Genomic DNA, 20,756 nt, shown 5'->3' on the forward strand with positions numbered 1-20,756 from the left:
ACACAGTTTTGTCGATATTTTTGACTGTTTGTAAAAAATTGTTTTAACTGTACAATACAATGTTAAAAAATATACATGAATTTTGAGTAATTTGTTATTGTTCTACGTGTGATTTATGGAAACTATTAATGTATGATTAAATGATTGATTAAATTCATTAATTTACTTATATCTCTTTTCATTTGATACATTGGCATTAGGATCATCAATCAAGTAATTAATATAAAATGAAAAAATGTTCATTATAAATACACATTGTTTTTTATTATTATATATTTATGTAGTAATATTTTTCATTTAAATTGCATCTATCGCGCGCTCTCTTGATGTATCTCAGAAGTTAATCGAATCGTATCACGTGTACAGTCGATAAAAGAAAACCTTGCGATTGTGTTACGGCGTTAATCAAGTAGTGGATTTAAATAACCATATTAAGATTACGGCAGAATAATTGTAACAGTAGTCGAGGTTACAGTTGGAAATAATAAAACGCAAGCCTTTTGTACAAGCAATTGTCAGCGATAACAGCCATAGATAAATACAAACGCATTGCTGACAAATCTCTTACGTGTTGTTTCGAACATCCGCTTCGTGAAAAATCATGAAAATCATTTGATAGCACTTGCGCAATTGCGATTACGGTAAACGTACGATATCAGATCATTTTGGAAGCAGAGTTAAGTTTGCAGAAGAATATATCGCTGACGGAGGCTCCGCAATCAAAAGACTAAAGTAAGTGACATGAATTGTGTCAGCAATGGCAGATACAACTCCATTAGTATTTTGATCAGGCTTTCGATCCCTGGTTGCCAAACACCACCTAGTGAACATTAATCGCTGTTCAATATTCGAATAATATTTTCAACAAGTATCATTTCATATGTGTCAGCTTATTGCTTTCTGTAGGGAATATACTAAACACAATTAATTTTCCTTGTATCTTGACTTTTGCGTTTCGATCGTGGACATATGACATATGACTTCCGATTACACGGACACATAATACGTCAGACGGTACCAGTGAATTCAGAAAAATATGATGTTAAAATAACTATAAATGGAAATTTCATATTTATACGAACTGCATAACCTTTAGCATTTTACGTTTTCAAGGAATGTCGTTGATTTCTTAAAATAGTTTTTTGACATTGACGTTTATACAAAATGTCAGTGATTTCGTAAAATTGTTTTTCTTTCCATGCGATAGTGTCGTCAGTGTCAGGTGATAAGAAATATACATACATTGTTCAAATCTTGTTTTCCTTCATATTGTTGTATATCAATACGAATTAATGTCATACAATTTTCACTTTTACTTGTTAAGTTATATGTGGAAGCATTTTTACATTTTAAATAAACAAACTTGTGAATTTTGATATCTTGTAAGCTTTTGTTAAGATCAATTGTATTCCCATTAAGAGTTCTTCAATATGAGTGCCACAAGGGAACAAGCAGGGCCATCCAAACCATGGGATTCTACTGCAGAAGAAAAAGAAAAGGATAATCGAACTTTTGAATGCAATATATGTCTTGATACTGCAAAAAATGCTGTTATCAGCATGTGTGGTCATTTATTTTGGTAAGGATATTGTCAATACATTACACATTTACAGTATCTTTTATGTTTGACTATCTTTGTAATAACAGATATCATATCATACATTTATATATGTTATATATATTTATATATGTACCTATTTGTATATTTAGTTGGCCTTGTCTGCATCAATGGTTAGAGACACGTCCAACAAGACAAATGTGTCCTGTCTGTAAATCTGCGATCAGCAAAGATAAAGTCATTCCATTATATGGACGTGGAGATACAAAACAAGAAGATCCAAGGTATATTATATTTTTGTTTCTTATAATTATATATGATCGATTTCACAACATATTTAATGTTATATTTTATTATTTTAGGAATAATGTTCCACCACGCCCTGCTGGGCAAAGAACAGAACCTGAAAATAATATTGGATTTTCTAGTTTCGGGTTTGGAGAAGGTTCTTATATGTCATTTGGTATCGGAACATTTCCATTTGCATTTTTCACATCCACGTTTAATTTTGGAGAAACACGACCAACCGCTGGTAAAATGTTCTTCACAAACTAACTTTATGTGTATGATTACTGTCTAATAAGATTGAATTAAAGTATGTATTTTTACATAGCTGCCAGAGGAACACCGCAGTATGAAGAAGAACAATTCCTTTCGAAAGTATTTCTATGGGTGGCTTTGATATTTGTTTGTTGGCTCTTGATGGCGTAACATTTTGTTAAACCATATTACTTGCTCCGTATCTTGTAATCCTACACCACTTGCTGAATTGATTCATTACATTTTTATCAATACATCGATCTTTCCTCGTTTGTGTAATCGTTTGTTACTTGCTACAGTAACTATACCTGCTTGAATAAACGAACGGATTTTGTCAGAGCTATAATAACACTTTTATTTGTACGTATACACGTATATACACATGTATTTTATTTGTACATAAATAAGTATATTCAAGCAGATAGTTTTCTTGTTTTTTAGGATTTCTGAAACCTATTCTTATGATATTTATGTATATATCACTTTTAGATACGTAAGATATACCTACTCTATGCAAAACATTTACGATTGGTTTAAGAAAAAAACCTAGTGATTACATTTATTATATCAACGTGGACCTATACGGTTTTTACTAATTATTAATATAAATAGTGTATATATAATCTATAGTTTTTTAAGCAGATTAATAACAAACGCAAATTAAACAGAATAAAAATAAATATATCGCTATATAATATATAATACTATAATAATAACTGTAATATATCATTATTGTCAATGAAAGTATGTATACTAGGAGTTTATAAATCTAGCTTATTTATTTTTCTGCTTTTATCTGTATTGTGGTTATGGAAATAGAAGGAAAGACAATTATAAAACCGGAAAATTATGATCATATAGTCAAAGAAACCAAGCCTTTTTTATATTCTTATTCAATGAGTGACAAATCATTATACTGAATGGATACCAACATTCCATATACAGTAATATTGACACTGGAAAGTTGATTGACTTGAAAGTGTAGCGTTTTTAATTTAACTTAATATCGTTGTCATTCGTTAAATATAATTCGTAATTTTTTAAAAATCTAATATTGTAAACTGTCTTACATGTTTATTTAATATATTATTGCTAAAATAAATTAGAGGTGAAAAATGTAACTAACGTTATTTAATGAAATCCTTTAAAGTTCTGTAGCTATAGGTTTTATTAGAGATAATAGTAAGTATACATATTTAGTAACACAAACAATTTAATTGCAGTGCACTGTAATATTTCGAACATAGATAGATACATGACACAAATTAAATTCTTAAATTATTCTATATAAGTTATTGAATGTATGTCAGATAATTTTGTTATAATATTATATCTTTGTCTTTGACTTTATGCAAATTTTTTTATCTCCAGCTTTTTGTTTGTCTTCTGTGTCTTACATAAATAACTCAATGTTGCAGTAAAAAAGAAATAATATTGTGCAAAATATGACTAAAATAAATATGCACAGGATACCCTACTACAGAAGTTTCAGTTGTATCAGAAGCTGTCACAAATAAAATTATTTTTATTTGTAGTGAAATAAATAATTAATTCGAAATCGTCATTAAATTCTAGTTTCTTTTAATGCACTAAAGTTATATCAATCCTTATTTATTAAGAGTTTATTAATTTTGTTCATAAAATATTTTTATTTGTTCAAGCCCGACAACTAAAACTTTTGAGTAAAGAAGCCCAAGCATTCCATAATGATCAATTTTGTCACATTATGGATCTAGTAGTTTTATCACAGATTGCAGCTCCACAGGGAGATAATATAATACTCCCTCATCTATGTGAAAATGAGGTACTCAAAGACATTAACTTGTGCATCAAAAGGTCCCTATATTGTTTACTATTTTGTGCTCTAATTATTTTTCAACTATGAACTATTTAACAGAGTGCAATATATATATACATACATGTACATATATATAATGCTCCCTTTTTAATACTTTACATATACCACCTTTGAACCTGAATTATATCTACTATCTCTTTACGGTAATTAGTATTTATTAAAATTCAATTTAATTTAGGGAGGTAGTAAGTACCTGTTTCCATTTATAAATAAACATAAAAACATACTACAATCAACAAAGTGGTCATGATTATATTCATAGCAGAGCCATGATTATCAGAATAAGTCATATTGTAACAGATTGTAAAATGATTTTTTAAATTTACAGATATTTATTTATACACACTTCATTTATTTTTATATCTCATCCTTTGATGTCTTTTTTGTAAAGCCTTTAGAAATTAAGAGATTATTGCATTCTTCCCGTGTCAAACTTGACAAAGGTAATCTCTCTATTTCCTGAAAAGTGAAAACGTTCAATTATCTTACATAATGCTTCCGTATTAAATTTATTATACCTCCTCATTATCATTAAAGAGAAGCAGTTCTGGAACTGCACCTGGAATATGTTTAAATTCAACGTTATTACTAGGAAAAGTTATAAGGATTTATACAATTAACTCTTATTCTTCACAAAAAAAATTGTAATTAGCAAGAATTAAATAAAGATTTTTTTAATATTATAAGATAGTTATCTTTCACACACATGTAAACATTATATTATAATGTATATAGAACAATAGTAAAAGTTTAAATATGATAAAAAAATGAAGGCTTAAAGAAATTAAGTATTCCACGTTCAAAATTCTTGTGTAATATTAATTATTCGTTTTTGATCATAAATGAGATACTTCTGAAGAAATAAAATCAAAAAGTTGATTCTTTAACTGAAACAATTTTTATCCTATTTCTGTAATATATGAATGTGTATACGATAGTTTAATAATTTTTAAGGGATAAATTTTAAAGGATACTAGTTAGGTAAATCTTCAAAGATAAATTGTTTAACATCTGGGAGCCGGCTTAGACGACAACCACTGCAACTCTGGAAAAAATCCTTGGTTTTTTGAACTGTCCTAATTTGATTTAAACTCACGACATGTTGCTGTAATAAGGTTTGTGCTAATGAAAATAAATATATTTAATACCTCAACTCTTGCAGATGCATAATAACTGTTTGTTGAATCAATATTAGAAGTTGCAAAAGCAACAGCAAGGAAGAAAATGACAGCTACCATAGGAGCCATGTTTACCTCACTAAAACGGAAGTCTTACTGAAGCCTAGAGCTGAGGGCTTATATCAAAGAGTGCTTATACTAAGATAACGTTACTCATCTTTGAGATTATTAAGTATTAGCTCTATTTACTGAAGTATCTAAACATTTCCTTTCCAACATACATCCAAAAATTCTCAAAAATTTTTAGTATCGTTTAATCCCTATGCAAATAACATTTATTCGAAAAAATATAATTATTTATAAGAATTCTGTTTATTAAAATTTTCTTTTTATCAAAATTATTTTACTTTATATTTTATACTTAGACACATATTATTACAGACGCATGCATATAAAAATTTGTCTCTATGTTGTTATAATTGTATAAAATACGCTAAAAACACAAATAATGTATTTCAATTTATATAGAAGCTACTAATAGAGGGGGAAATATCCCCACTACTGTTAGTAGTATAATATAGTAAATTGCAATTTAAGCGTCATGCGCAGTAAGTACATCTCGCGTGTGTGAAAATGGCGCTCTCTTGTGCGAGTAAGCTTTTTCTTTTTTATATAATTATTTTTAATCAGTAATAACAAAATTTATATTAATTTCATGTTTTTGATATTATATTATAATAAAGGAAATGAATTGGTCATTTTTGCAACAAAGTTTATGATTTATACCGGCAAGAGTTGAACATAACCTAGAATATTTTTCATTATTACTGACAAATAAATATGTAATTTTGTTTTTAGTTTCTAACGAAGTCCCGGAACACCCGGTCGTATCTCCAGTATCTGGTTCCATATTTGAGAAACGTTTAATTGAGAAATATGTAGCTGAAAATGGAGTGGATCCCATAACTGGAAAGGAATTAACTGTAGATCAACTTATTGATATCAAAAGTATATTTCTTGTTTCTTTATATATTTGTCTTTGAATACCACATTCAGTTATCAATAATATTCTTGTTATTTTGCAGCAACTGCAATAGTTAAACCTAAACCACCAAGTGCCACATCAATTCCAGCTATATTGAAAATTTTACAAGATGAGTGGGATGCTGTTATGTTACATTCATTTACGCTTAGGCAACAACTTCAAACAGCTAGACAGGAACTATCTCATTCGTTATATCAACATGATGCAGCATGCCGTGTAATTGCTAGATTGACAAAAGAAGTAACAGCAGCCAGAGAAGCTTTAGCAACGTTGAAACCTCAGGCTGGAATTGTTCAGGCTACTACCATCCCACAACCTGTATGAACAAAATTATATTAATTTTATTTATATATCATATCAAGAATGTTTGCTGATAAACTACATGATCCTGCAGGCACTTGCAGTAGAAGCTGGAGGTACAGCTGCTCAACCTATGGAACAAGCTGGTATTACTGAAGATGTGATACAAAAACTTCAAGAAAGAGCAACAGTACTCACTCAGGAAAGGAAACGTCGCGGACGTTCGGTTCCTGAAGATCTACTTCCACAAGATAGTATTCGCGCATTTCAAACACTTGCGTCACATCCTGTAATATTGTGTTCCTCGATTTATGTAAGAAATTTTTCATACAGTGTTATTATTGTTACTTATTTATTTTTAAGGGTCTCCATTCAGCCAGTGTTCCTGGTATACTTGCACTTGACATTCACAGTGCAGATACCAGTAAAATCTTAACAGGTGGTGCTGATAAAAATGCCACAGTATTTAACAAAGATACAGAGCAAGTTGTTGCAATATTAAAGGGACACACTAAAAAGGTATAAATTATTTCTTTTTTCAATTTTATTCCTAAAATCCTTAAATGATCAACATTTTCATATAATATTTAGGTTACTAGAGTAATTTATCATCCAGAAGAAGATATTGTAATGACTGCATCACCTGATACTACAATACGTGTATGGAATGTAGGAACCAGTCAAACAACTTTGTTATTAAAAGCTCATGATGCCCCTGTGACTGGGTTGTCCTTACACCCAACAGGCGATTATTTACTAAGTTCATCACTGGATCAACATTGGGCATTTTCTGATATACGTACTGGTAGATTATTGACTAAGGTGTGCTTCCAAAAAAAAAAGGCTACAATTATATCTAAACTTTTGCTTTATGTATTATATATACATATATTACTTTAATATGTATAGGTTGCTGGACAAGCTAGCCAACCATTAACCACGGCTCAGTTTCACCCTGATGGATTGATCTTTGGCACTGGAACTCAGGATTCACAAGTGAAAATTTGGGATTTAAAAGAACAATCAAACGTAGCTAATTTCCCAGGTCATTCAGGTCCAATTACGGCAATTAGTTTCTCTGAGAATGGTTATTATTTAGCTACTGCTGCAGAGGATTCTTGTGTGAAACTTTGGGATTTGCGTAAACTAAAGAACTTTAAAACCCTTCAATTAGAAGAATCATATGAAGTTAAAGATATTTGCTTTGATCAAAGTGGAACGTATTTGGCAGTAGCTGGAACAGACGTAAGGTAAGAAATATCTCATGTAACATATACAAGTTCAATTATATCAGAAATAATTTTTTATATATTGATATTTTCATTCTTGTTTTCAGAGTGTATTTGTGTAAACAGTGGCAAGAACTGAAAGTGCTTAATGACCATACGGCAGCCGCAACTGGTGTTCGTTTTGGAAAACATGCACAGTATATAGCGTCGACTAGTATGGACAGAACTTTAAAACTTTATGGTTTACCTTAAGCATTTAGTGACTAAAATATTATAAATAATTTAAGAAGAATTAAAATTAGAGTTTATAGTATATATTACTGATCATCACTAACACAATTTTTATCATGGCTATCTGTGTTCGAAAAATCACTCAATTTGATGGACAGTTAGAACTGTAAATGATTGCTGTAAGTATCATAATTGAAACTGATCCTAAATATGATTGTAATAATGATTTGTGGACCCCTTGATAATTATTTTATTTACCTTGATAGTCATATTTTTACGAGCCTCAAGCCTTAAGTTCCGATAATTGGTTTCAATTAAAATCCTTCGAAAACGCCTAATTTATATAACACATGGTTATATAGGCAATAAACGAAAAGGCCATCTAAGCCGAAGGGAGACGTATATTTATCCAAGTCTATCTTTCAAACTGTTAAGTGTTTCCAAAATATCACAGCTGTGACAAACATTTTTAACGGTGATCAGTAATAGCATAGTATTATAAAATCAATATTATTTTTATGAAGAAAATGTAAAACGAACTTTTTCGTCTGTCATCTGTATCCATTACTCAGGATATCATTTAAAGTGATAAAATACAATTTATTCGAGTACAAGAAATAAAATGCCATTTTCTACATAATTCTGCGATTCTATTTTGAAAAGTTGAAAGTATTACGGAACGAAGTGGTCCGCACGTACACAGTTCGATAATTTACTTGGACGATCTTATGGCGCCACTAGTCACGTGCTTTTTAACCTAACCTAATATCCTTTGTCCTCAATATTAAGTCTCGAATCAAATTAATAACAATGGCCGTCGTAGTTGTCTGTCATTCAGATGTATACCCGGATTATGTGATGGTGAGAAACGTGTGGCGACTGCGAGTGGCAATCGCTGCCGATCGGTCAGAGTGATTATAACGCGAATGAAATCAACGTGACGTGTAATGCTGTAAAGGATGATTTTCTAGTGGGTGGTTGCAATCGCAGTGTCAACTAGAGTGACCACACGGATGACCAGCTGACAATGTTTTGTCATTAGCATAATTTAGTGTCTAGCGGGTAGTCCGGGTAAATCAAGAATGTTTAAAGCTGAGGAACCATCCAGAGACAGCTTCCTTCAGCAAATGAAGGCCGCTAGGGAAGAAAGGGCCCATGAGAAAGACAGAGAAGCTGCTGTCATTTTAATTCAGGCTTATGTTAGGGGATGGTTGACCCGTAAAAGAATATTGTGAGTTTTTCAATCGTTTCTAAATATCGATGTCTGCTTACGACAATTATATGTCTTTTCAAATCATATTTGGAGTTGGCGTTTAAATCAATTTTTGTTATAAATATAACTATAGTCTTTTAATCGCTTATCGGTATTTATTTACATTCGGTAATCTTCCGTTGGTTACTCCTTTATCGGATGCGCACGTATTTCTTCACCGCAAAAATATAGGAAATTTGTGTTAATATATTTTGCTAATTTTTCATGCTCTTTGTGTACTGTAAGAAGAAACCAGATATAAAATAGTAGAGCAAAAATGTGATTTTCAGGGAAGAATTTGATACGAATTTTCTGAATGATGGTGGTACAGAAACAAATATAAAGTTAAAACCTGCTTTGGACGTGTATAGGATTATTTTTAAATTTTTGTACATATATAAGAAAGAAAAGGTTCAAGAAAGAATAGAAAAGCTATGTAGGTATGTATGCATAAAAGATATTTACATTGAATGTAGATAAGGGAAGAAAGATAAAAAAGTTAAAAAACATATAAGAAAATTAAAAAGAGTAAATATTTCAGATATTTAGTATTGACTCTAGATTCTGAGTCTCCAGAAATTTCTTATGTAGGACTTGTATTAAACAAAGATCGCTACATATCATGGATATCACAGATGAAAACAATATTACTTTATTGTTTGACTGGTTTAGATAATCTTAAACCAGAAAGAGTGTCTGACCATAAATCCATCCATTTGAGATTACATACATTAGTTAGTTTTACATCACCAGGAACATGGGCAATTCAGAAAGTAGAAGGAATGGAAAAACTCAAAGCTGGTATGAATCAGCTTTGTGCAAATATAATGGGCCACCTAGTCAACAATGGGTTTTATCCCATTATGCAAGTGATTATCCTATTAATAATAGTTTTGTTATTCAGTGTGTTTGTTTTTATAAAGTATTTGTTTTTTTTTATGATATTTAAACTTGTTTTAGGCGTTTCTAGTAAAAGGATTGGGTAGAGTGGAAATTGCTTTAAAACCAATTGCACTTTCAGCAGCAGTTACATTAGCACTGAGACCATTAATCTCCTCCCAGATGTCAGATAAATTGGTTTCATTGTTTTTAATTAATATTTTTAGCGTACCTGCATTGGTCTATCATCTGAATAGTATATCATCAGTAGTGCGTAATCATTAATATATGAATTCCAAATGATATTTCACAGCATATAATATTCTTTATAATATAATTTTAGTGTATTACATCATTTATTACAAACAATTTATTTGCAAGGAGCCTGGAATTATTGAATTCGGAGCAAAATTTACGAATAGTATTTAATGCTCTGGAAGGCAGTTATGCACTGTGTTTGTTGGCCAATTTAATACAGTTGGCTAATATTGAAAGAGATGAAGTGTTAAAAGAATTGTACTTTCCATCTTTTACGGTACAGACTTATTACATAATATACAATCTTTATGTAGATCTGAAGATAAACTTTATTTTTAAATAAATTTTATAGTTTGTTGTAACAAAAATGTTGGAAGCATGTCAGCAATATGTAGTTGCAAAACAAAGTAATTTAACTCACTGGCATCCTATTCTTGGTTGGCTTGCACAAAAGGTTGATACATATTTACAAGAACCTATTCCATATGTTAAATCACAATTAGCCTGTTTGTGGACAGGAAGAATAGTTTCACAGTTGATTGGTAATGAAAGGGTTTTTGTATCTATCTAACATGTATTCATTAGAGTTAGTATTAGAAATTACAATACAATTTTTATAGGCCAACCTTTAACAGAACTTATTGAAAAAGAGATACCCCCACCAGTAGAACAACAGAGTACATCTGTTGGTACCAATATTTTCAGAAGAGCATTTTTGGAAGCACGTACAAATAGGAATAATAACACTAAAAATTATAGGAAATTGGGAAGTGCAGAAACTACTAGAATAGCTTTAATTTGTTCCCTTTATCAAATTGCTTTACATACACTTACACAAATGAAAATGGAAATATTGACTGGTGAGTATTAAGAATATGTTGAATATTATATATGTAAAATGAATAATACGTTGATAGTTATACATGTATCTATTATAAAATAGGTTTATGTTATCAAGATAAAATTTTATACCATATGTATTTATTCTTGGGAACACTGGGTCCACATTGTGGTTTAAAAGCATTTTTGGACCATTTAGCTGCTAATACAAAATGTACAGCACCTGAATTTCAAATGTTAATATTATTTTCTGATTGTATGACACATTATGTTACGTAAGTTTATGCTATACATATGGAAATAAACTACAAAAACGACTGCATCAATAATCTACTTATGTATATGTTTGATTAGAATTTTAGATGATATGGAAATGTATGAACAACAAGATCCGTTCAAACTTAGCGATTTTGTAACAATATCATACTTTTTAAACCAATTTTTGTACAAGGCAGTGCTTAATAATTTGTTTGGTGTGTATTATAGCCTTTACATTATATTCTTTCATGAAGTATTTCATATTGTTTTTTTCTAATGATATATAATTACAAGAGATAAATGGTTTAGCTATATACTGAAGTTTTAGATGTTCCAGATGTGAAATCAGTTCCTAATAATCCCCTCTTCACCTCTCTTCACACACTTTTAATGGCAATTTACCGCCGGGATTGTAGACGGACCTTTTGCCCGGAAGGCCACTGGTTGGCAAAGTTAAGTATTTGAAACTAGTCAATTTTAACTAAATTATATCATATGATTTCAAAATGAATACGTTTTTACAACAGGAAGTTCGAGTGTCTGGTTTTCTAGCAGACCTGGAGAAAGGCAGGCGAGGTGCCGCTCTTCTCCTTTCTAAAATGCCGCATGTTATTCCTCATTCGGAGCGTGTTGTGCTGTTTCGTAAGCATGTTGCTAACGAAAAAGCAGTTTTAGGTCTAACCGAAAGTGCTTGCAATAGTACCCCAACAACGCTTATTGTTGTTCACAGGTAGTGGTGGATATTCTCGTATTAAATATATTATACCAAGAGTAACATAAATATTTTGTAGAACTCGTATAGTGGAGGACGGATATCGTCAATTGGCGATGTTACCCTCTCAAGCGCTTAAAGGCGTAATTAGAGTTCGTTTTGTAAACGAGCAAGGTTTAGCTGAAGCTGGTATTGACCAAGATGGAGTCTTTAAGGAATTTTTAGAGGAGACAATAAAAAAAGTTTTTGATCCATCTTTAAATTTATTTAAAGTCACTAGTGAAAATCGACTTTATCCATCTCCAACATCATCTATGCAAGATAATCATTTGCAACTCTTTGAATTTGTTGGTCGTATGCTGGGTAAAGCGGTGTACGAGGTAAATAAAAAAAAAAAAAAAGAAAAATATAATTACAAGACTCTATAATGTCAGTTAATCATGTTCTGTAAAGAATACCTTTTATAGGGCATTGTAGTAGACGTACCTTTTGCATCTTTCTTCGTTTCCCAATTTTCTGGGCAAACAGGAGGAGCATTGTACAGTTGGCTGGACGAATTGGCTTCTTTAGATCGAGACTTATATCGGAGTCTTACTCTTGTGAAGCATTATAAAGGTGATGTTAGACAGTTAGAATTAACTTTCTCTCTTGATGAAGACGTTTTAGGCAAATTAGTTACGCACGAATTGGTCCCCGGAGGACGAGCAGTGCCAGTCACTAATGAAAATAAAATCAATTATATACACTTAATGGCCCATTTTAGAATGCACATGCAAATAAAGGATCAAACAGCGGCATTTATCAAAGGGTTCCGTTCTATAATCAATCCTGAATGGTTGGCATTGTTTTCAACTCCAGAAGTAAGATAAATATTCTTACAAAACAAAAACTAACTAGTTTTTTGAAGAAATATTTTTTTAAAATATCTTTATTTTTAGTTACAGAGATTAATTTCGGGTGATAATGTTCCACTAGATTTACGAGATTTACGAAGACATACACAATATTATGGTGGTTTTCACGATAGTCATCGTGTGGTGTGCTGGCTATGGGATATTCTAGAGAAAGATTTTTCTGAGGAAGAAAGAGGCTTATTTTTGAAGGTATTTCGTGCGATATATGATAATTGTAAGTAACGTTTGTTTTATTTATTTCTATATCTCTATTCGTTTCATAGTTTGTCACAAGTTGTTCGAAATCACCATTACTGGGTTTCGCACACTTAGAACCACCATTTTCGATTCGTTGCGTTGAAGTTGGCGATGACGAGGATACCGGTGACACAATCGGTATGAAACTATAAACATCATATATATTTTTCATACTTTCTATTTATTCTATTTATTTTATTCATTCTTTATAAAATAGGTAGCGTAATAAGAGGATTTTTTACGATTCGTAAGAAAGATCCGCAGAATCGTCTACCTACATCGTCTACTTGCTTTAATCTTCTTAAATTACCAAATTATCAAAAGAAAAGTACCTTACGGGAGAAGTTACGTTACGCTGTCACTAGTAATACGGGCTTCGAACTTTCATAATTTTCACCTGGTTTAAGGTAATTTCAATGCATACTATATGCTCAAATTACCTAACGAAAATTTCTACGAAGTGATTGAGTGGTGCCTAACCGCCGCGAACCAAATTGTCAGGCGAGGTGTTTCTAGTAATTATGTCAGAGACTCTAGATCGAAGAAAAGCATAACTCGCATTTATATTATTTGTAAAACAAAATTTCTAAATGAATTTATTGAAACGAAATTGAAGACACGCACAAATTTTATGAGATGTTATCCATATAAAGAAACAAAGTTATCATTTTGTTATTTCTTCTTTTATTGTAAGAAATTTCTAACGTTCCTATCGATCGATTTGACACGAGATTAATTTATAGTTATAATAAAAAATGAACTACCTTCTTGCTATTTCTGAAATTTTTATGAGATTTATGTCTTCTGTCTTATTTCGTATACAATCGTACTGTGTGTTGAACTTTCCTTGTTTTCACAGCACATATTCAAGTTTTGAAGTTTCATTCTATAAAACTTCTCGCCAAATGGTAGATTACTTATGGTGTAAAGCACACTGTACCTCATGAGCTTAATATTGCTAATACTGTGCGCTTGTTAGTTTATAGTATCGTGAATTAATGTTAGTCTATTAAATCGATAAAATGCATGACGCGAGTGTTGAATCCGAGCCCATCGGTGCCCGGTGAATAAATATAGAGGGGAAAAAAGAAGAAAAAAAGAAAAGATAGGAAAAGGAGGGGGGTCCGTAAATTTCTAAAATTGTCGAGTTATTTGAAAGTCAAGGCTCCATTTTGGGGAAAGCTATTTTCGCAAGATTTTGTACAAATTTTTGACACGATGTATAAGAAGATTTATATAATCTTGTTTGGAAATATATACGTGTATATATTGTGTCCACGGGCGCTCATGGGTTAAAAATCCATAACCGTTCGAGTGTTTAAGATCGGTTTGTTCGGATCGAACGAAGTTGTGATGTTTGTTCTCCTACTTGAGCGTTTCGAGCTGAATTTCCTGTAACTGCAGTTTGTCCGTGATCTTCGATGAGCCCGAACGGACGTGAGAAAATGGAAAACGAGGGAGCATCAGGACTGTGTTATCCGCGATATAGCGAGGAATACGATATTACAGCGAAATTTATTTTTCTCGTGGTTTACGCGTAACTTCGACGAATGACTCGCGATATTGTCGGTGGAAATTCGGTCAGACCAAAGATAGAAGCCTATTTAGTGTGAAGAAGATAATTCGAGATGTAATCTTTTCATATTTTCCTATACGAGCGTATGTAAGTTTTTCAGGCCTGTATTCACCGATTGTACCTATGCTGTAGAGGAGTAATAAAGAGCGAACATTTTTTAAAGAGATAGAACGATAAGTTTACAGAGTAAATTAGATTAAATCGTGTACCAACTAGTTTACTAACGTCCACAATGTGAATACTAGCTAACGAATTATTTTGATTATGTATAGAAACGAGAAAACGCGGAACATAATAACTTTGGCTTTTGTTACTTTCCATCAGAATCGATAACAGTTTCTCTTGTGATGTTAATTGTGAATACATGCCTTGCAAATATATGTACAACTGAACAAAGTAGTAGATGATACTTTCCTTTATGGGTATACATACTTATCGTTGGAGCGATACATGTATGTGATAAATGTGGATATGGATACAAATATGGAGTAAAATATGAAATAAAATTGTTACGATTGTAAGATGAAACCGATGGCTTTTTATTCAATATCCGTTCTTGTTAACGCGGATCATTTTTCTATTTTAGACATCACGCTAAAGAAAGAATACACAAACACGATATAAACGAGTTTTCCTTACAATCGTATCAATAGCAAAAAAGCGCGCTTTGTATAATATGGCTTGCTCGAGTTACTCGTACTTCTGTAACATTTTTTATAAAAGTGTATACATATTGCGACGCAGTTGAGAGAACAACGGTGAATTTGTTAATTTAATACATTCGATAATAACTCACAATGATACTGTAAATATACACACTGAATTACATCATGCCTTTCAATTATATTATCCTATAACAATCATACCTGATATCTCGGTGTAAAATTTAAAAAAAGGACTCTATTCGAGGCGCCACGGTATATGAAATTAATCTGCTCATTTTTAAATCATTCAACGCTATATTTGGACAAAAAATAAACAATCGTTCGATGCTTTATATACTAAACGTTCTTATAACATTTATTAATAAAACGAACGAATAATATAACATATAAGCGAAGGATATATGTAGAGTTTGGTGCGATTTTACAGTCGTATTTACAAGGAGGATGCAAAGATCGCTGGGACGGTTGCGCGTTGGGTTAGTGCGCAGGTCACGTGACCTCCTTTGTGAGCAGCTGGCGCTGTCGACAGTGTAAGTTACCTTCCCCTTCGACTAGTGGCCAGCAAGCTTTGGCTGCGAGAAGACGTGCGTTTAGTTCGTACCGCGACGATCGCATTATCGCGGCTACGCGAGAGACTCCTTTTCTCTTTCTCTCCCTCTCTCGCTCGTGTGTGCGCGCGCGCGTGTTTTCGTGTTTGTGTGTGCGTGCTTAATCTGTACGAGAAGTGGCAGTGTTTCTGGCTCGGCCGTAGGACCCGGACAGTGAGGAAATCATTCGTGAAATTCGGAAAACCGCCGAACAAACTCGGCCGCCCCTTGTAGCCGGAATCGCTGTGGCCATCGAGGACTCGACCGAGCCTTTCAGTGTTCCCTCGTTCCTTTCTCTGTTTCGCGCTACTGTGTTTCTTATGGACAAGCACCGCCCCCTTTCCACCTCCGTCCCTCCGATCGTAACGTTATGAGGCCAGCTGAGCGTAACTGACGGAGAAGAGGGAGAACAGGCTTGCGTGCGTGTGTCAAACATAACCTAGCATCGTTACCGTGGATGTAGCGAGAGTAAATCTAACGAAAAAACGTGACACGCGTTCAGTTTTAATAATTCCGCATTGGTGACATTCACGCATTCAATAGCTCTTCTGGTTTGGAAAGCGTATCGAACGTCAAAGGATTCGGTGGGAACTACAAAAGTGTTGTTCTTCCTTTCTCGACACTACCGAATAGAAACGTCCGAACACGCAACGCCCCGTTTACTATCGACAGTGCTAAAGAATACTTACACGAGGACACCGCCTCTACTCCGAAGGTTACCCTTCGCATGTATCGTTTTTGCCATAAGTCGCGATAAAAGGACGCGACCACAGCCGCAGCGTCGAGCGTGGTGTCACGAGTCCCCTTTGCCTCTCGTGCTCCTCAAGCTTCAGCCCTTCCCGCCGTACCTCGAAAGCGCGCGACATTCGAAACTGAGCTACGTAATATCCCATCAGAACGCAATTTGCAATTTTCCATCGAAATTCGCCGATTCCCATAATCGTGATCGACGATCGAATTACTCGATCCAGGGAATATTCGCGTGCTTCTCGAAATATGGAATCGAGAGCGATATTGAGATCTATCGACTTCTAAGTTGATACGGCGTGTCTATTAGTCAATCCTTCTTCGGATAACAGTGATCTTGCAAGAATCTTATCCAGTTTAATCGTTGAAAGCCAAAAGAAAGGTCGTTTTGAATGCTCTCATCGCAATTGTGGTGAAACGAAAACGAGAAAAAGAACTTCAAGTTGTGTCAGTGTCACGTGTGTGCCCCGTCACTGGGACGATAACGAGATATCTAATAGAGAAAGAAGTGTTTGATCGAACAGGTGAAACAGAGTGAGCAGGAAAAATCGAAACGGTCGGAAAAGAATCGACGAGCAGGAGAGGCGTGTCCCGGCTTCCCTGAAGCGGCAGGGGCCTTGGCGGTGGCGGTGGCGGTGAATCGGGAAAGGGTTGAGGAGGGTGGCCCCTAGGGAGAGAGGAGAGTTTTGATGGCAGTAGTTGGGCCCAGTCGGCACTCGCGGGTGTCCATGAGCGTGTCTATGTCGCTGATGCAGGGGGGTGGGGCGGGGGCGACAGGTGGCGGTGGGACAACGGGGGCCCACCCGGGGCAAGCGGTCCTCGCGGCAGCGGCCCAAGCACCCCCCACCTACTACCACCCTGCCGCTCCTGCGCCTCCGCCACCGCCGCCGGCCCAGGATCTCGTTCAGCCCGACAGACCCATCGGATATGGTGCCTTTGGCGTTGTCTGGTGAGTCAATTATATCTATAACTATTTGCTTCTTCTTTTTTTTCTTACCTCGTGCTTCTTTTATTTATCTCCATGTTTTTTTTCGCGACGTCCGGACGAGTTGTATAAAAACGATCGTCATATAAAAGAGAATGATGTTCTGGGTGGGACGTAGATGGCATTCGTGTTACTTTTAAAAGTTGTTGTTTCAAGCATTGTAAAACTTTGTACCTACGAATAACGGTACAACGAATAACGGTTTAGTTAGAAGTAGAAATACGAAAAGATACACGAAATGGTACATAAGCTTCTGTTGTACGAACTGCGATCGCGCGAAGTTTTAGTTGCACGAACGCGTTCTCGCAATGAACGTACATTTGTAGATATTTGTGTCTGTTGAGGGGAAGAACTTGATAAGTCACATTTTCTATTTTGTACAGAGGATCAAGGATTACCAAAATTGTCTATATACATTTGGCTTTGGAAGTAAACACGTGGCTCTCTCAAAATTTCGTCAAATCGTCGACTATTTTTAGGACGAACAGTTAGTTGTTTCGTATCATATCGTATTAAAATTCTCCTGTTTGTTCATAAAGAGACATTAAAAATCGGGAAACAAAAAAGGAATGTACTTATCGTGTTTTTCTGCTGCGATCTTTACACGTATGGAACACGATATGGAAACAACGTAAACAAGATGTATCGACATGCTCGATTTTAATTTTCCGAACTTGGAAATCATTCGGTTACAGGAACTGTTTCATGCTGCATTATATTCGAAAAATAATCTTCCGGCGTATCAAGTTCGTCGGTCGACAGTTAAATATTCGAGTAATTTTGTATTCCATTTTACTGTGCGCCCACGGGCTCGACGTTAAAACAGGAGGGAAAAAATATTAATTCGAATTGAAAATTCTGTCAGCAAATTTCACTGTGCGGCAATTCGCGTGCAGCATGTCGAAGCAATATGTAATTAACGTGGAAGTTTGGAGTGCGCGCGTGGCCGCGCTTTCGAGCTCGACAAATTTTCTAAACATTTTAATCCCGGGAAACGGAACGTTCGACTAATTAGCGCCACTTTCCACGTTCGCTACGCGTCGAACGAGAGCTCTCCGACGATCGCTAGAGAGTAAACGCACTTTCCTTCTTAGCGTGTGTATAAATCGTTGCCTCTTTTCAACCCTGTATAATTTGCGAGTTCGATAAACAGCTGTTACTATGTTTTTCCCGGTCCCTTTCGTGTCTATAGTTTAGAAATTGACTATGACTGGTTGTTAAAATGGCGTTTCGAGATATTCAACGTTGAAAGTTTCTTTCGTTTTTCTTTTCCTTTGGTCTATACATGTATAATGTACACTTCGTTTTTATTATAGCGTAAAATGATACAAAAGTACGATTATTTTGCTTTTGGTAAAATGAAAACGGGTTTTCTCGTGATATTACACGTCGAAAGTAATTACATACATACGAGATCTCGTTAAGATAACTTGTACCTTTTTGGATAGAAAACAGATACGAGAAAAAGATTTCATTTGCAGCTTAAATTGATGTGAAATTATCTCAAACGTGGAAAAGATACTTACCTAAGCCCGTTTTTTTTTTTTTTTGTATATTAAAATTTGATTTAGCAGTTTAGCAAAAGTTTAGCAACGATAGCAGCTCTTTTCTTGCTTAACTTTACTGTTTATCTAAGTGAATTACTACGGTGTAGTGTATTGGCGATTTAGAGACGTGTATCGTAAATTACGTTCGTAGATTACGAAAATGTAGTAAAGAAAAAGTGTGCATGTTTCGAGAAGCTAACAATTTAAAATTATGTACACGACAGTTTCTTGCAAACATGCCACGAATAGAACGACGCATTGTCGTCGTCCAACTTGTCCGTTTGATTTATCTCCCTTTAAACTTTAAGCGACACGTGGCGCCCCATTAAATTTTATTTCTGGACACGTCTATCGGTTCTCCGGTATCGCGTTCTCCGAAGCTTCTTCGCGTTTCCGTGGGTCGTGCTCGGGCACTCGCAACGTTATCGATAATCCTGCATTTCGATAATCGACAAATTGCCAGCGAAACTCGATTTCGGGAAATTTTTACAGCGCCCACGCGCGTACAATTATGGACACTCGTTCCGGCTCATTTATTCCTGACCGGTTACCGATACTAGGAAAAATTCAATTCCTATCGATCGGAATTACAGACATTTTGGATTTTTATTCGGTTCAACGGCGTTCATATTTCAGAAAGTATATACAGTGTGATCAAGTAATTATGATGTAATTGGTAAGGGAGCGACTTTACAGGAAAATATGAATCGAAGACGTAGAATAGAATTTTCTAGCAAGATTGACCAGGCTAATTCCGAGCCGAACACGTTCAAAGTCCATTTTCTTGAAAACGAGGCCATAAACGGGAATATCGTATTCCACATTTTTCCTTTACTATGGCGTGTACAATATCCGCCTGTTGATTGCTTGCTCGTATTTAGTCGATAATTAGCCAACTTCACATACGCTGAACAAGTCTTCGAGTTCGATTTGTATTGATTTGCTTTTTTCACGTAGAATTACCTCGTTGTCAGTTATGCCACGATTTTTGGCGTACCCTGTATGTGTATGCGTACGTGCGAATCCGATAAAACGTATACTTTCCGTGGTAAATGTCTGAGAACATAATATAAATGGCGAGTTATCCGTTCAACAGATATAATAAACCACTAGATCGAGTGTTAATTTATCTTACGGTGCGAGGCGCCACTTGGACTTATTTTCTTCTAATTGGCTCGCGGTCAGCGTGCGTTTGGGTAAACGCGTGTTTCAGCGCGGTTAATTCTCCGGCAAATAATGGCAGCACTGGGTCTCTGTTTACGCGACAAGAGTTTGCTTTCCACTGTCAAGGGTATTCACTGGTAACACAGTGCTCCGAACGTTTTAATGGACACGCAATTATCGGCTGATTTCGATTTTTCTTACCAACCGTTAAAATTACGTGATCGTGCTCTGTCGTCGCTCCAACTAGCTCCTTGAG

The 20,756-nt window shown here is 34.5% G+C and overlaps 5 protein-coding genes across 10 annotated transcripts in view; 4 read left to right on the forward strand and 1 right to left on the reverse strand.

Annotated features, from left to right (window-relative positions):
* Positions 1 to 392: 392 nt before the first annotated feature.
* On the forward strand, positions 393 to 2,518 carry LOC122566146 (E3 ubiquitin-protein ligase RNF185-like). 2 transcript variants are annotated; one of them, XM_043722978.1, is made up of 5 exons: positions 393 to 732; positions 1,420 to 1,579; positions 1,711 to 1,842; positions 1,921 to 2,090; positions 2,172 to 2,518. In XM_043722978.1, exons 2-5 carry the CDS (start codon positions 1,431 to 1,433, stop codon positions 2,267 to 2,269), a joined length of 549 nt encoding a protein of 182 aa, XP_043578913.1. In that variant the 5' UTR covers positions 393 to 732; positions 1,420 to 1,430; the 3' UTR covers positions 2,270 to 2,518. The 2 variants fall into 2 exon arrangements, with proteins under 2 accessions (XP_043578913.1, XP_043578914.1); XM_043722979.1 differs by lacking the exon at positions 393 to 732 and adding an exon at positions 785 to 1,222.
* Positions 2,519 to 3,248: 730 nt separating this feature from the next.
* Positions 3,249 to 5,410, reverse strand: LOC122566149 (selenoprotein M-like). The gene is made up of 4 exons (XM_043722983.1): positions 5,105 to 5,410; positions 4,931 to 5,001; positions 4,475 to 4,544; positions 3,249 to 4,415 (listed from the first exon to the last, which is right to left on the reverse strand). Exons 1-4 carry the CDS (start codon positions 5,201 to 5,203, stop codon positions 4,314 to 4,316), a joined length of 342 nt encoding a protein of 113 aa, XP_043578918.1. The 5' UTR covers positions 5,204 to 5,410; the 3' UTR covers positions 3,249 to 4,313.
* A 256-nt stretch (positions 5,411 to 5,666) lies between these two features.
* LOC122566137 (pre-mRNA-processing factor 19) lies at positions 5,667 to 8,519 on the forward strand. The gene is made up of 8 exons (XM_043722958.1): positions 5,667 to 5,726; positions 5,933 to 6,082; positions 6,160 to 6,437; positions 6,514 to 6,708; positions 6,783 to 6,938; positions 7,011 to 7,241; positions 7,329 to 7,669; positions 7,756 to 8,519. Exons 1-8 carry the CDS (start codon positions 5,708 to 5,710, stop codon positions 7,898 to 7,900), a joined length of 1,515 nt encoding a protein of 504 aa, XP_043578893.1. The 5' UTR covers positions 5,667 to 5,707; the 3' UTR covers positions 7,901 to 8,519.
* Positions 8,520 to 8,691: 172 nt separating this feature from the next.
* Positions 8,692 to 15,633, forward strand: LOC122566130 (ubiquitin-protein ligase E3B). Of its 3 annotated transcripts, XM_043722923.1 has the most exons (17): positions 8,692 to 9,110; positions 9,422 to 9,571; positions 9,673 to 10,000; positions 10,092 to 10,280; positions 10,354 to 10,545; positions 10,621 to 10,810; positions 10,889 to 11,128; positions 11,212 to 11,383; positions 11,463 to 11,581; positions 11,695 to 11,819; positions 11,894 to 12,096; positions 12,158 to 12,458; positions 12,546 to 12,938; positions 13,017 to 13,181; positions 13,256 to 13,367; positions 13,447 to 13,636; positions 14,634 to 15,633. In XM_043722923.1, exons 1-16 carry the CDS (start codon positions 8,962 to 8,964, stop codon positions 13,617 to 13,619), a joined length of 3,201 nt encoding a protein of 1,066 aa, XP_043578858.1. In that variant the 5' UTR covers positions 8,692 to 8,961; the 3' UTR covers positions 13,620 to 13,636; positions 14,634 to 15,633. The 3 variants fall into 3 exon arrangements, with proteins under 3 accessions (XP_043578858.1, XP_043578859.1, XP_043578857.1); XM_043722924.1 differs by having other exon boundaries at positions 8,693 to 9,110; positions 11,704 to 11,819; positions 13,447 to 15,633; XM_043722922.1 differs by having other exon boundaries at positions 8,962 to 9,110; positions 13,447 to 15,633.
* A 379-nt stretch (positions 15,634 to 16,012) lies between these two features.
* LOC122566258 (serine/threonine-protein kinase NLK) overlaps positions 16,013 to 20,756 on the forward strand; it is a 230,014-nt gene continuing 225,270 nt past the window's right edge. For all 3 annotated transcript variants that reach the window (XR_006316447.1, XM_043723271.1, XM_043723272.1), the window contains exon 1: positions 16,013 to 17,753. Coding sequence is in view for 2 of the 3 variants with exons in the window: in XM_043723271.1 (XP_043579206.1) it covers positions 17,494 to 17,753 (260 nt within the window). In the remaining variant the exon portion in view is untranslated. The remainder of the gene's footprint in view (positions 17,754 to 20,756) is intronic.

The sequence above is a fragment of the Bombus pyrosoma genome, linkage group LG3, assembly GCF_014825855.1.
Source record: "Bombus pyrosoma isolate SC7728 linkage group LG3, ASM1482585v1, whole genome shotgun sequence".
NCBI classification, from domain to species: Eukaryota; Metazoa; Arthropoda; class Insecta; order Hymenoptera; family Apidae; genus Bombus; species Bombus pyrosoma.

What these genes read in the sequence shown, in the direction of transcription:
- LOC122566146 (XM_043722978.1), top strand. Translation starts at nt 1,431, where the DNA reads ATGAGTGCCACAAGGGAACAAGCAGGGCCATCCAAACCATGGGATTCT. An exon ending in ATGTGTGGTCATTTATTTTG is followed by an intron (nt 1,580 to 1,710) that starts GTAAGGATATTG and finishes TTGTATATTTAG; the next exon opens with TTGGCCTTGTCTGCATCAAT. An exon ending in AGAAACACGACCAACCGCTG is followed by an intron (nt 2,091 to 2,171) that starts GTAAAATGTTCT and finishes ATTTTTACATAG; the next exon opens with CTGCCAGAGGAACACCGCAG.
- LOC122566149 (XM_043722983.1), bottom strand. Translation starts at nt 5,203, where the DNA reads ATGGCTCCTATGGTAGCTGTCATTTTCTTCCTTGCTGTTGCTTTTGCA. An exon ending in ATGCATCTGCAAGAGTTGAG is followed by an intron (nt 5,002 to 5,104) that starts GTATTAAATATA and finishes GATTTTTTCCAG; the next exon opens with AGTTGCAGTGGTTGTCGTCT. An exon ending in TTTGAAGATTTACCTAACTA is followed by an intron (nt 4,545 to 4,930) that starts GTATCCTTTAAA and finishes AACTTTTCCTAG; the next exon opens with TAATAACGTTGAATTTAAAC.
- LOC122566137 (XM_043722958.1), top strand. An exon ending in TCAACTTATTGATATCAAAA is followed by an intron (nt 6,083 to 6,159) that starts GTATATTTCTTG and finishes GTTATTTTGCAG; the next exon opens with CAACTGCAATAGTTAAACCT. An exon ending in AAACACTTGCGTCACATCCT is followed by an intron (nt 6,709 to 6,782) that starts GTAATATTGTGT and finishes TTTATTTTTAAG; the next exon opens with GGTCTCCATTCAGCCAGTGT.
- LOC122566130 (XM_043722923.1), top strand. Translation starts at nt 8,962, where the DNA reads ATGTTTAAAGCTGAGGAACCATCCAGAGACAGCTTCCTTCAGCAAATG. An exon ending in AGTGCTTAATAATTTGTTTG is followed by an intron (nt 11,582 to 11,694) that starts GTGTGTATTATA and finishes CTGAAGTTTTAG; the next exon opens with ATGTTCCAGATGTGAAATCA. An exon ending in ACGCTTATTGTTGTTCACAG is followed by an intron (nt 12,097 to 12,157) that starts GTAGTGGTGGAT and finishes AATATTTTGTAG; the next exon opens with AACTCGTATAGTGGAGGACG.